Source organism: Drosophila sechellia, chromosome 2L, assembly GCF_004382195.2.
Source record: "Drosophila sechellia strain sech25 chromosome 2L, ASM438219v1, whole genome shotgun sequence".
Classification (NCBI taxonomy): domain Eukaryota; kingdom Metazoa; phylum Arthropoda; class Insecta; order Diptera; family Drosophilidae; genus Drosophila; species Drosophila sechellia.
The window spans coordinates 5,934,786-5,946,410 of NC_045949.1; the positions used below are offsets into that span (position 1 = coordinate 5,934,786).

At 51.5% G+C, this 11,625-nt stretch overlaps 4 protein-coding genes across 6 annotated transcripts; 1 reads left to right on the forward strand and 3 right to left on the reverse strand.

Moving 5' to 3' along the window:
• Nucleotides 1-273: 273 nt before the first annotated feature.
• Nucleotides 274-2,425, reverse strand: LOC6613567 (myotubularin-related protein 2). The gene is made up of 2 exons (XM_002037999.2): nt 781-2,425; nt 274-725 (listed from the first exon to the last, which is right to left on the reverse strand). The coding sequence occupies exons 1-2, from the start codon at nt 2,312-2,314 to the stop codon at nt 400-402; spliced, it is 1,860 nt and encodes a 619-aa protein (XP_002038035.2). The 5' UTR covers nt 2,315-2,425; the 3' UTR covers nt 274-399.
• A 118-nt stretch (nt 2,426-2,543) lies between these two features.
• On the reverse strand, nt 2,544-3,372 carry LOC6613569 (metallo-beta-lactamase domain-containing protein 1). The gene has a single exon (XM_002038001.2). It carries the CDS (start codon nt 3,264-3,266, stop codon nt 2,580-2,582), a length of 687 nt encoding a protein of 228 aa, XP_002038037.1. The 5' UTR covers nt 3,267-3,372; the 3' UTR covers nt 2,544-2,579.
• A 246-nt stretch (nt 3,373-3,618) lies between these two features.
• Nucleotides 3,619-6,781, forward strand: LOC6613570 (FAST kinase domain-containing protein 1, mitochondrial). The gene is made up of 5 exons (XM_002038002.2): nt 3,619-5,451; nt 5,516-5,795; nt 5,847-6,121; nt 6,177-6,372; nt 6,432-6,781. Exons 1-5 carry the CDS (start codon nt 3,711-3,713, stop codon nt 6,637-6,639), a joined length of 2,700 nt encoding a protein of 899 aa, XP_002038038.1. The 5' UTR covers nt 3,619-3,710; the 3' UTR covers nt 6,640-6,781.
• Nucleotides 6,740-11,575, reverse strand: LOC6613571 (phosphoribosylformylglycinamidine synthase). Of its 3 annotated transcripts, none has more exons than XM_002038003.2 (4): nt 11,483-11,573; nt 10,002-11,100; nt 7,640-9,916; nt 6,740-7,508 (listed from the first exon to the last, which is right to left on the reverse strand). In XM_002038003.2, exons 2-4 carry the CDS (start codon nt 11,089-11,091, stop codon nt 6,814-6,816), a joined length of 4,062 nt encoding a protein of 1,353 aa, XP_002038039.1. In that variant the 5' UTR covers nt 11,092-11,100; nt 11,483-11,573; the 3' UTR covers nt 6,740-6,813. The 3 variants fall into 3 exon arrangements, with proteins under 3 accessions (XP_002038039.1, XP_032572291.1, XP_032572292.1); XM_032716400.1 differs by having other exon boundaries at nt 11,468-11,535; XM_032716401.1 differs by having other exon boundaries at nt 7,420-7,508; nt 7,571-9,916; nt 11,483-11,575.
• Between the last annotated feature and the right edge of the window lie 50 nt (nt 11,576-11,625).

The window sequence follows — 11,625 nt, forward strand, 5'->3', positions numbered from 1 at the left end:
AAATGTTTTGTGTCCTGCGGTGTCAAAAGTGGGATTCGGAATTTAACGTGCGTAGTCCAACGCGCAGGCGCCTCTATGGAGCTGTGTTTATGAATGAATCACAAGGAGCATGCAACAGTTGGTCACCTGTTTAGGTATCTTAATGATATCCGAACTAGTTTAAGGCACATATAAAAGTAGCTCAAACTCGTTATAATTATAAATATATGTCCTTCGTGAAATAATTGAAACATTCTTAGACATTTAACACTTTAATGAGTTTCGATAATGTGGTTCAATGATACAATGTTGGATCGACCAGTTTTCCATTCAAGAAAAACGTTTATTTGGAATTAGAACGTAGTTCCCAATAGGTGCACTACATATGCGTACAAGTAGGGGAAATAAAAACCAATACTATTAGTGCATAGGCGAGGCCAGTCGCGTAGTTGTCTGCATGCTGTTGCTGCGGTTGTTCGACTTGAGCCGCAGCTCGTTGACGAGCTTAAAGAGCTGGTCCTGCTTGGATAGCAGTTCGCGGGTGCGCTGGCAGCCATGCTGAGGAGCGCACAGACCAGGATTCCACCGACAGTATAGGCCCTTCCACAAGCGGACCGATCTCACGCTGGCAATGGGACGCAGCACTAGCTCGGCTCCGTGCGTGAACGATGGAAAGAGTGGATTCAAATACTGATCCAGCGAAGAGTTGATGTGCGTCCACAGGGATGTTGTCTTGTGCTTGAGATCTGCAATAAATGTGAGAATTACTTTCAAGCCCATGCAAACAGCAATCAGTCTAACCTTCGGCCACACGCTCGGCCTCCGTGTTGCAGAGGAAGGTGCCGAAGCGGCACGAGTACAGGTGATCCACGATAGTTATCAGGAAGTGCTCGTTGAACTCAAACGCGTTGTTGAACTGCTGGCTAACCTGCCAGACGCTATCGATGAATTGCAGGAACACCGGCGATCTGTCTGCATCCGAGTGCTTGTTGTCGCCGTGACCAATGCGTTGCTGGAACTTGTGGCCAAAAGAGAGCCACTCCTTCTCGATGAGAACCTCGAAACCGCGCACTGTGCGATAGTGCGGATCGAGCAGCAGCATGGAAAGGGCCGTCAGCTGGGCTGTGCGATCCCAGCCGTCGGAGCAGTGCACTACGACGGAGGTGCTCATGGTCTCCACCTTGTCAACGATCCTCACGGCACCGGCCAGAATGCACCGAATGTGCTTCAGCCACAGTGTGTTGTCAATAGCCGTCTGCCACTTTGAGTCATCGGTGGTGGGGAAGCAAGCCTCCTTCACTTTGCGAAGGCTCTCCCGCATCACGTGGATGTTGTGAATGTCGAGGAAGTTGATTTCCACGTTCTTATACGCGTCCTCCGACTCGTAACCGCCGCCCTTGGCCTTGTTAGCAATCGCATTAGCGCTTGGTCGCGCATCCATGATGGTCAACTTGTCTGACTGGGCGTTCGCTTCCATGATAAAGCTTAGGTATGCCTCATCGTCGGAGTTTCGCTTGCCACTCACACCCACCAGCGGCTGGGAGCACCTCGTAATGGTCGCTTGAGTCCGTGGGTTCATCCAGGACAGCACCGGCAGACGGCAGCGCGAGCGGAACTGTGCCACGCGCCTCAGGAAATCATCGGAGGCCGCTTTGGGCACAGCCCACACGGCCGGATAGCTGTCGCAAATTGCGTAGGACTCGTTTAGCTTGGTCGCCCGCCACATGTCGTTGGGAACGCCCAAGCGGCGCAGCTCCGCCAGCGGTTCATATACCGCCCAGCCGTCCCAGCCGCCGTTCCCGTTCACAGAGTTGGCCGCGGCGTGTGCGAATGCAAAGAGGCGTCCACTGTACGAGAGCGGAAAGGCGTTGGCCTGCAGTTTCTCAAACACCGTCCTCCGCGAATGATTCTGCTGCTTGTGGGCGAATCGCAGGTTTCGCATGTCCTTGCAGAAAATCTCGATGCCGTACGAGTTCTCACCGCGCGACGTGGCGCCGCCAATCTTCTCCACGCGCGCGATCACGCCCAGAGGCACGTCGACGACGACGGGCGGCTCCTGATCCCGCAGAGGAAGCGACCGGAAGTACAGGCGGTAGTTGGTTATGGTAAGAGCGCCAAAGACGGGGCCGCGGTAGGGACACACGTAGGTCACGTCGTTCTTCTGGTCCTGGTCCTCCTCGCCCTCCAGATAGCCAAAGGGCGTGTCCCGTATAATGCCGTTTTCTCCGCCGCCGTGCTTGGAGCCCAACGAACTGGACTTGGAGCTGCTGTCCAGGGAGTTGCTGCTGGCAGTCTTGGAGGCCAACTTGTCGGCCAGGCTCGCGGAGGGATCCATGTTGGGATGGACACGAGTGGTGTTTGGCTATTGTGTTGCTGGTTGCAGCTGTGTTTTCTTTTCCAATTGTTAGCTAAATGCAATTCACCAAAACTCATGCAGCAGTGCTGCCAACTCGCCCAAAATACAATCATCTGGAATAATTTCCCATTCCTCCGGCAAAAGTACCAAAGGGACATTTTGTAATGGCGGGAAATTTGACTTTTATGTATTGAAATTACTAAACTTATAAAATCTTTAGCATATGTATTTAATGCCTATAAAATTATGTGCTAGAAGTGGCGTCTTCTTTTAGTTTACAGCGTATTGATGGTGTGACAGGAAACATCGGACCATGTCCTGGGATTACAAACTCGCACAGTTGTGCCATTTTACTGCGCTCCTCGCGCTGCACCTTCTCGTTTTCGCTTCCAGCGTCCATCCAAATGTTCTCGTCGTCGATGTCCTCGCTTCGCTCGAAGAGATCTCCGGTGATACCGACCCGTCCACCCAGCTGGGAGTTGTCCACAATTACGGAAACGCAGCTGAGGGTGTGTCCTGGCGACCGCTTCACTACCACCTCGGCATTCGAGTCCAGGGCCAGTTGCTCGTCTGGATTACCACTACCAAGGTGGTCCATGTAGAGGTCTTGATGTGAGGCACATGCGCCGACCAAATGCATCCGTGCCTTCAGAAACAGATAGTTGCAACCGATGTGGTCAGAGTGTCCGTGAGTGCACACCACCACGTGAATGTCATCGACGCCTAGTCCCTGCTGGCCCAGCAACGAACGCAAGTGCTCTCCATCCCAGGCCGTCATAGTGTCCACGATTATGTTAGTGCCATCCCGGCTGCGGACCAGTGTGCAGGTGCAGTTAGCCCGCATGGCGGACTCGTCTCCGTCTTCTTGGCGAGAATAGCCGACCTGGAGCACGGTCACCTGGTTTCGTTGTGCAGGATCAGTGGATGCCATTGTTTAGTTGATTAACAACGCTAACGCTCAAGCAAAGACACTAGTGTCTTTGGCTCAAGCATATTAAATTATTTAGGGTCAGCTGTTTATCAGCTGTTGCTTACAAACAGAAACGTCAACTCGTCAACAACCTGTTGAAAACTAGAGTTGCCACAATAAAACTATTGACGAAATAAACAAATTACTTGCAAGCTAAATTTCGGATTGAGTAATTACTTATCTAAATTAACGTATACTGCTTATCAACAGTTCAGAAATTATTTTAAGAGCTTATATTACATATTTTCATTAAACACTTTTATTAGTATTAGTTTCAGTATAATGCTAGTTTTTACTACATGGCAACTCCGACTCCAGCTGATCGCCAAAAATTCGCTCACATGTTTATACGGCGTAATTTTGTTATTATTCAACGATTTCTGAATAAGCGTGATATAAAGTGGCATGTATCTGAACCACCTGCCGCGGACACAATGGAAGTACCTACAGTACCTTCTGCAGGTGCGTCAGCTTCAGCTCCTGCGACGGCACGTTAACATTGGCGCAAAGCCGCCCATCCAAACAGCTGCTTTGCTACCGGCACTGGGCCAAAAACTGAGGAAGCACTCGCAGCTAGTGAACGGAGATCTCCGGGAAAAGTTTAGCGTGTCACGGGAACAGGATGCTCTTCTAACCCGACTGGAGGATGCCAAGACGGGTGACCAGCTTTTAGATGTGTTGGAAAGCTGTGACGGTCTGCAGAGCTCCCATGTGGTGAAGGGAATCTCACTGCTGTGGACCCTCTATTACGACGCGGAGCAAACAAGTAAAGATGCCATCACGGATCGTGTGCTGCATAATGTGCTCCCAAAGTTGGCCCCTTATGTACACCAACTTGAGATCGACGATCTCAGTAGATGCTACCTGTACCTGCGAAAAATGCATATACCAAACTCCGAGGCAGTTGTGGAGGCCGTGCTGACGAGGTCTCTTCAATTAATCGAGTCACAAGGGGATGATGAAGTCATTCCCTTGACCGCCTTGTCTCGCCTCTCGGTGGGCATCAACTTGGAACGCGACTTCTTCACTCCGCTTGTGTGTAAGAACTTTGTGCCGCACCTGGAGCATCACATCAATTGGTGTCGCAGCGCGGAGCAGGTTCGTCTTCTGTCCACGTGCCTTTTTCAGCTACACTTTCTCATTGATGAGGAGCTGTTTACACGCTTCAAGTTGCGCTTGACTGAAATGATGCAAAGCGGCGACCTCAGCAGCCAAACCCCTAAGGCTCTTCTGAAGGTGATCCACATGCTGAATATTCCAGTGTGGTCACAGACCCACACCCAATTGATTCGGGAGGTCATGCTGGCCTTGCGACCTTGCATACACCAGATGGAGTCTGTAGATCTAAAGAGCGTGTGTCGCACATTTTTGCATCATCAAGAACCCGCCGCACTGATGGAGCCGCTTAAGAAAGCTCTTGAAAAGTTGCTACAGGACGAAAGCACAGCTGACGCCCTGTCTTGTACAGTTCCCTTTGCAACGCCGCTGCAAAGAGACCAGTATCTGCATCAATTTAGGGAACTGCTCTACTCCGAAGAGGCCTGGCAGCAACCCCATGCGAGCGGACATTTATTCAGTGTTCTGCGTTCACTAAAGGTCTCCGAAATTGGATTCTGCAACACATACTGGTCAGGAGTTATACAAGAGCTGGAGTCCTATCCGGAGGAGCGTTCGCACCTACGGTTCCTGAGACACTGTCAACGCTATATGAACTTTAATAACAATCTGGGAGGAACCTACCGTCACTTAGAACTGGAACGAAAGCTAAGTCGCATGTGCATGAGTGCTATGGAGCATGACATAGCGGGAAGGCTGCCAGCGAAGTTCGCACGACTTGCATCCTTTGTGCTAGCTTACGGGCATACTCCGTTGGCCTGGAAGAAATTTCCCAACTTTTTGTTAAGCAAAATGCTCGCCATGGCACCCCAGCTTGGCATTCAGGATTGCTTTCTACTCAGTCGCGGCATGCAAATAGCCAGCGAACTAAGGTTTCGCCAGCATCTTCCGCCATTAGTTGGCATGCAGCTGTCCACAATGGACAGCATTCTCATCGGTTGTGCGGAGAGGCACTTGAGAGATGCCGAAAAGGACCCTCTGAATGCCAGCGAATTGAGCATGATTGTCAGAACACTTAGTCATCGCAAGAGTAAGTCGATGATTTTGGTTCATTTCAAATATAAACAAATATTTACAATTTTATCCCTTTACAGAGCTAAAGAACACGGTGGTTTACAACCAGACCCTGGAGCAGTACAAAAGTCTGCATTGCAACGATCTCAATTCTCGGGTGGTTCGCGACATGGCCTACAACTTCAACGCTTCGAATTTCTTTGTTCCCGAGCTCCTGGAGTCCATGTTCGCCTACATTTCCGAACAGCATGATCACGTTACCGGCGACACAGTGGAGAAAGTGTTGACCTGCTCGTATAATTTGGGCTACATGCCTGCATCCGTGGAGGCTCTAAACCACGCCTCCGAAGTACTGCTTAGGTGGGCATGAACATTCATTGAGGCAGACCTAAAATGTAATCTTTCCTTCAGGGACTTTGACCAGATGAGCGGGTTATCGGTTGTCCAGGCTTGTCTAGCACTGTGCTTCTACAAATCAATACCTGAGCAGCTAATCAATCAAGTATTCTGCGTGAAATTCATTCAGCGAATCGAAGATGAGATACAAGTCTGTTACTCAAAAGCAACATATCCGGAGAGGGTCCTTAATCTGGTAATGCAACTGAATCGCACAGTATGCCTGGACTTTCCCGAGGCGAATGTGCCCTGGTTTCAACAAAACTACATCGAGGCGCAGATCAGCAAAAGTAACACATAACTACAATTCTGTTTAAGGCGTTCTATATCATATTATCTTTTTAGAATCCTTAATACCCAGTGAGTCCACAGCAGAGGTGAAGCAGCTGCTGCATCAGCTTCTTCAGAATGACAAGCATTTTCGCTGCAACCACACGACACCCTACGGCTACCAAATAGACTTTGTGATACATTTCGATCGGGATAAGAAGCCCATACCAGCACCTCCCGTGGAAGCAACCATGTTGGATCGCATAACCAAGTAGGCACACAAATGGAAGTTATCTTATTCTGGTACTTCATTAATGACTCCAATTTCAGAGTGGCAATACTACTGCTCAAGCTCGACTCTTTTTGTGAAAACGATCTGACTGCCTTGCGGGGTCCTGAGACTTTGAAGATGCGACATCTAGAGATGATGGGCTACAAGGTGATGCAGATCAACGAGCACGACTGGAACTCCAAGTATATGGCGTCATCAACAGCCAAGGCCAACTACCTTAAATGCTTGTTACAAATTTCACATTAGCTTTCATTTCTATTACTTTTACATGAGTACGTTTATTTGAGTTTTAAAGTTGATTAAGTGTTTATGTTTATTTTATAAAAATAGTAAACAAATTCGTGTATATTGTATATAGATATAACAGGTCATAAATGCCAAGAATGTATTTAACTGCTTTCAATTCATCTAGAATAGCTATTAATTTGATTTGACACACCAATTGTACGCGTTGTTAAACATAATCTGCCAAGGACTTTCCGACTGTGTGGGGGAAACTTCGAATGAAGATGGCACATAGGGCCACTGGTACATGGAGGAGCATCGCTCGGGATGTGGCATGAGGGCCAAGTGACGTCCATCCGTCGAGCAAAGGCCAGCAATTCCCTGAGGACTACCGTTCGGATTTAGCGGATAGAGTTCCGTCGGCTTGCCTACATCATCAACATATTGCAATGTCACCAGCTGTTCCGACTGCAATTGGCTAATGAACTTCTCGTCGCGGAATGCAAAGCGACCTTCGCCGTGAGCCACCCAACAGCCAAGAACCAGATCCTTCATACTTCCGACCATGATGGAGCGATTGCTTGGAATCTTCACGGTGGCCCAACGACACTCAAACCGCTGCGATTTGTTATGCAGCAAGGCCACGTCGGGATCCGCGCCCACCTCGCTCCCTGCACTGCCAACAAATCCAATAAGTGTCATCAGCTGGCAACCATTGCAAATGCCCAAGGAGAAGACATCTTGACGACGCTTGAAAGCCTCGAACTGAGGCAACAAGCGGGGATTGTGTAGGATGTTTGCTGCCCAGCCCTTAGCGGATCCCAAAGTGTCCGCATAGCTGAAGCCGCCTGGGAAAATCAGTCCGCGGTATTGGGACACGCTTGCGGTGCCTGAAATATTAAATCATTTGGTTAGTACTTCCCCTTTTATAAGAATTTACCATGGAGCTTACCTTGAAGAAGAAATATTAAATCATTTGGTTAGTACTTCCCCTTTTATAAGAATTTACCATGGAGCTTACCTTGAAGAAGATCCGACATGGTCACATCGTGCACCTCGAAGTTAGCCCTCAGCAAGCAGGCCATCATCTCGCGCTCACTATTGACGCCCTCCTCACGGAGCACGGCCACGCGAACTGGGGCGGAGGATCGCTTGAGAGTAAGCTCGGCCTGCAGATTCTGGGGTCCCCGATACTGAGGGGCTTGGCGATACTCGAGGCTATTGTACTCTGCCTCGGCGCACTCGGGGTTGGCCTGAAGCTTTTCCAGCTCGTAACTGGTTCGTTCCCATTTCTTGTAGAGCAGACGGAGTGGCTGGTCCAGCAGCTCTGACGTGCCGTTCTTGAGTAACACTCTAGAATCCAGTCCGAATCCCTCGGTCACGCCCAAATAGTAGTTTGGTACTCCTGCCTTTTCGTAGGTGGATCGAACTCGTTCCAGGTCTGTGTCCAGTACTTCCACCACCCATCCACACTCCTCGGCGAAGAGAACAGCAAGTTCGGGACGATTAAGTTTCTCGACAAACTTGTCGAAGTTCTTAAGCTTGGCCAAGGGCTCCGATAGGTCAACTTTGAGGCCACTCAGTCCTCCGATAGCCATCTCCAATAGGCAAACAAGCACTCCTCCGTCGCTGACATCGTGTCCTGCCTGAAGAAGTCCTTCTCCCAACAACGATTGAGTCACTGCAAATGCTTTGCCAAGCAGATCACTCCTTGTCAAGTTTGGCGTCTCCTTGCCCTGCTGCGCGTATGCCTGAGCTAGAGCTGATCCTCCAAGGCGAGCGCTGTTCTCCAGATTTATCCAGAGCAGGGAAGTCTTAGAGCCCGCGCCGGGTCCTTTAAGATCAGGCGTAACCTTTAGCCGCACATCCGGACAGGGAGCATAGGTTGAGATGACAAGAGTACCCGGGGACTTTATAGTCTCACCGCCGACCTTAGCCGCCATGGACAGGGAGTCCTTTCCGCCATCGATGGCGATGTGAAGCTCCTCAAGAATCTGACAGAGCTCCTTGCAGGCGTCAAACATCCTGGCACCCTCGCCAGGCAGCTTTGCAGCCCACATCCAGTTGCCAGAGCACTTGACATCCGCCAGTTCGCTGATCTTTACAAACACAAGGTTACTCAACGCTTCAGCCACACACATCCTGGCCATTGCGGCGGGATCAAGCAGTCCCTTTAGTGGCTGTGTACCAATTGAAGTGGCGATTCCAGAGTGACTAAAGTGGGAGACGGTGGTTAACGCGTAGTCCGCGAGTGGAGCTTGCAGCGGTCCCACGCACTGTTGCTGTGCGATCAATCCACCGACGCAGCGATCCACCTTGTTGGTCAGGAAGCGCTTGCTACCGACTGCCACCAAGCTAAGAACTCTCTCCACGGCCTCGTCCAGAAGCAGACCTTTCGGCAGACTCAACTCCTGGAGCGGCGTCTGCTCGCGTTTCAAGTCGTACGTTCTCTTGGGCATGTCGCCCAAAACGTACTTAAGTTCCAAGTCAAATGGTGAGACTGCGCTGCGATTGGACTCATTCAACGCCTGTTCTAGATCCTTGTGTGCTGGCTTCTCCAGCAGTGTTACTCGCCCATCTCCGGTCACCACTCCCACGAAGCTGATGGGACAGCGTTCACGGCGGCAGATCTTCTCCAGCAGTTCGCGTTGATCAGCGTTGCAAAGAATGGCGTTGTTTTCCTGGTACTCGGCACCCCACAGTTCAAGGGCAGTGATCGTGGGATCACCGAGTTGAAACTCTTTGGAGAAGATAACGGCTCCGGCAAAGCCTGGTTCCACTAGCTCCTTGAGGACATTGCCGTTGCCGCCAGCCCCCTGGTCATGGATGGCTAGAATGGGGTTTTGCTCGCCCAGTTCTAGACAGGCTCGCACCACACGGTTCAACTTATTCTCCATTTCGGCGTCTCCTCGCTGTACGGCGTTGAAATCCAGCTCAGCATCTCCGGATCCTTGTATCTCCACGGAGCTTGCGGCGCCGCCACCAACTCCAATCCTGTACACTGGGCCCCCGATCTTGGCCAGCAACTGACCACGAGCCGGCGGCAGCTTCTCGCGCATAGTAGCGGGCATGGTGCCCAAGCCACCACTGAACATGATCGGTTTAACGTACTCATCCCGCTGGCTGGCATCGGCAGCACTGTTCAGTCCATAAGAGAGGGCAAAACCAGAGATCACTGGCTCGCCAAACTTGTTTCCGTAGTCGGAGGCGCCATTGCTCGCCTCTATGAGCACCTGAAGTGGGGGCGCAAACGTCGCAGGGTATTTAAAGTCCGAAGGCTCGTACGGCTGTTTGTAGCCTGCAAAAAACAAGGAAGTCGTGATGTGCAATTAATTGGGAAGATAACTAATAGCAACTAAATACTCAAAAGAAGAAATGCTCACCTGGAATGTGAAGAGCGCCAACACAGTAGCCAGCGGTGCCGGCGATCGGGACGCCTCCTCTGCCCACGCCCTGAACATCGCGCAGTCGTCCGCCAGTGCCGGTGGTGGCTCCGCTGAAAGGCGCCACTGCAGTGGGCATGTTGTGGGTCTCCGCCGTGAAAATCAGGTCGGACTGCACGCTCTGCAGACGCACTGCGCCGGGAGCGACCACGGAGGACGGAACTATGGTCTGGTGATTGAATCCCACCATGGCACTGCTGTTGTCGCTGAACTTAATGGTGTTGTTGGGGTTCGTGTGGGCCTGTGTGTCCATGATCATGCGAATCAGCGACTTGGGCTGCTCCACGCCGTCGATAACCATGCGTCCGCGGAAAAACCAGTGGCGCGAGTGCTCACTGTTGCTCTGGGCGCAATCGAAGAGCTCCACAGAGGTGGGATTGCGGCCCAGCTCCTTGGCAAACAAGTCGTGGTAGTAGTCCAAATCGAAGTCGTTGAAGGCTAAGCCCAGCTCCTGATTAATCCGCTCCAGTGCCGCCCTTCCCTCCTCCAAAACGGGAACGAAATGCCAGTTGGCCTGGCGCTCAGGAAGCTGCTCGTCAAAGCTCGCCTTGGGGGTGTTCTCCTCGGTGTACAAGCACTGGGTCATGCGGTCACCGAGCAGAGGAACAAACTTGGCTGCCTCCGACACCTTTGATCCCTCGCCAAAAGTAACCAGATAGCGGGTGGAGGTTTCCACGCGACGCACCTCGGAGTACCCGAGATTCTGGAATATGTTCACGCAGTTCGTGGAGTACGGCGTCGAGAAGTTAAAGCGCGGCCCGATCTCCAAAAGCAATTGCCTCGACCCAGTCGACTGCAGGGCAGGTTGCCTGGACAGGCTCTGGCCATTGCTCAGCGGCTGCTTCACCAGCCACACCAGCAGCTCGTCCAGGACCAGTGAGTGCTCTGCCTGAGCGCTGTACTCCAGATGATAGCAGCGCTCCATGCGCACGGACATCACGTCGGCGTCCTCCTCGCGCAACCGACGCAGGACACTCTCCTCCTCGGCCGCGGAGTGGGCCTGCACATCGTAGTAGCGAAGGATGACCATGTCGTGGGGCTGCAAGAAACGAAAAATGCGGATTGAGTACAGACAGTGTGCACTCCTTGCTCGTCGAATCGAGAATGATCTTGGGAGTTGAGAAGCGGTTGACGACCAGTGGGGCCGTGCCCACGCTGGGGGTTATCAACTGGCGGCACCTATACCACAGCCTCACAGCCCACAACCCGCAGCAGCGGATCAGGTTACAGCCGAACGAAATCGATGGAATCGCCTGCAGCAATCGCTGCACTGGCGTCACAACTTGTTTTTGTTTTTGGCCGGCTGGGAGTTTGCTGATAAGCCGGCGTAAACATATTTTCCATTACGAACGGAAACCTGCCATGCTGAATGGCCGGAATTTAGGTAAATAATTAACGACAAGTACCCCAATAACACTAACACTGAGCGGAGAACACGTGCGTCTTAGCTGCAAATTACGATCGTTTTGGGGCTCCAGCTCGGTTTCCCCTCATTTCGCGGCTCAATCCACCACAGCGTTCGGTTGGCCAGTGCTGCACAGCGACTGCCGCTGGATTTCAAATT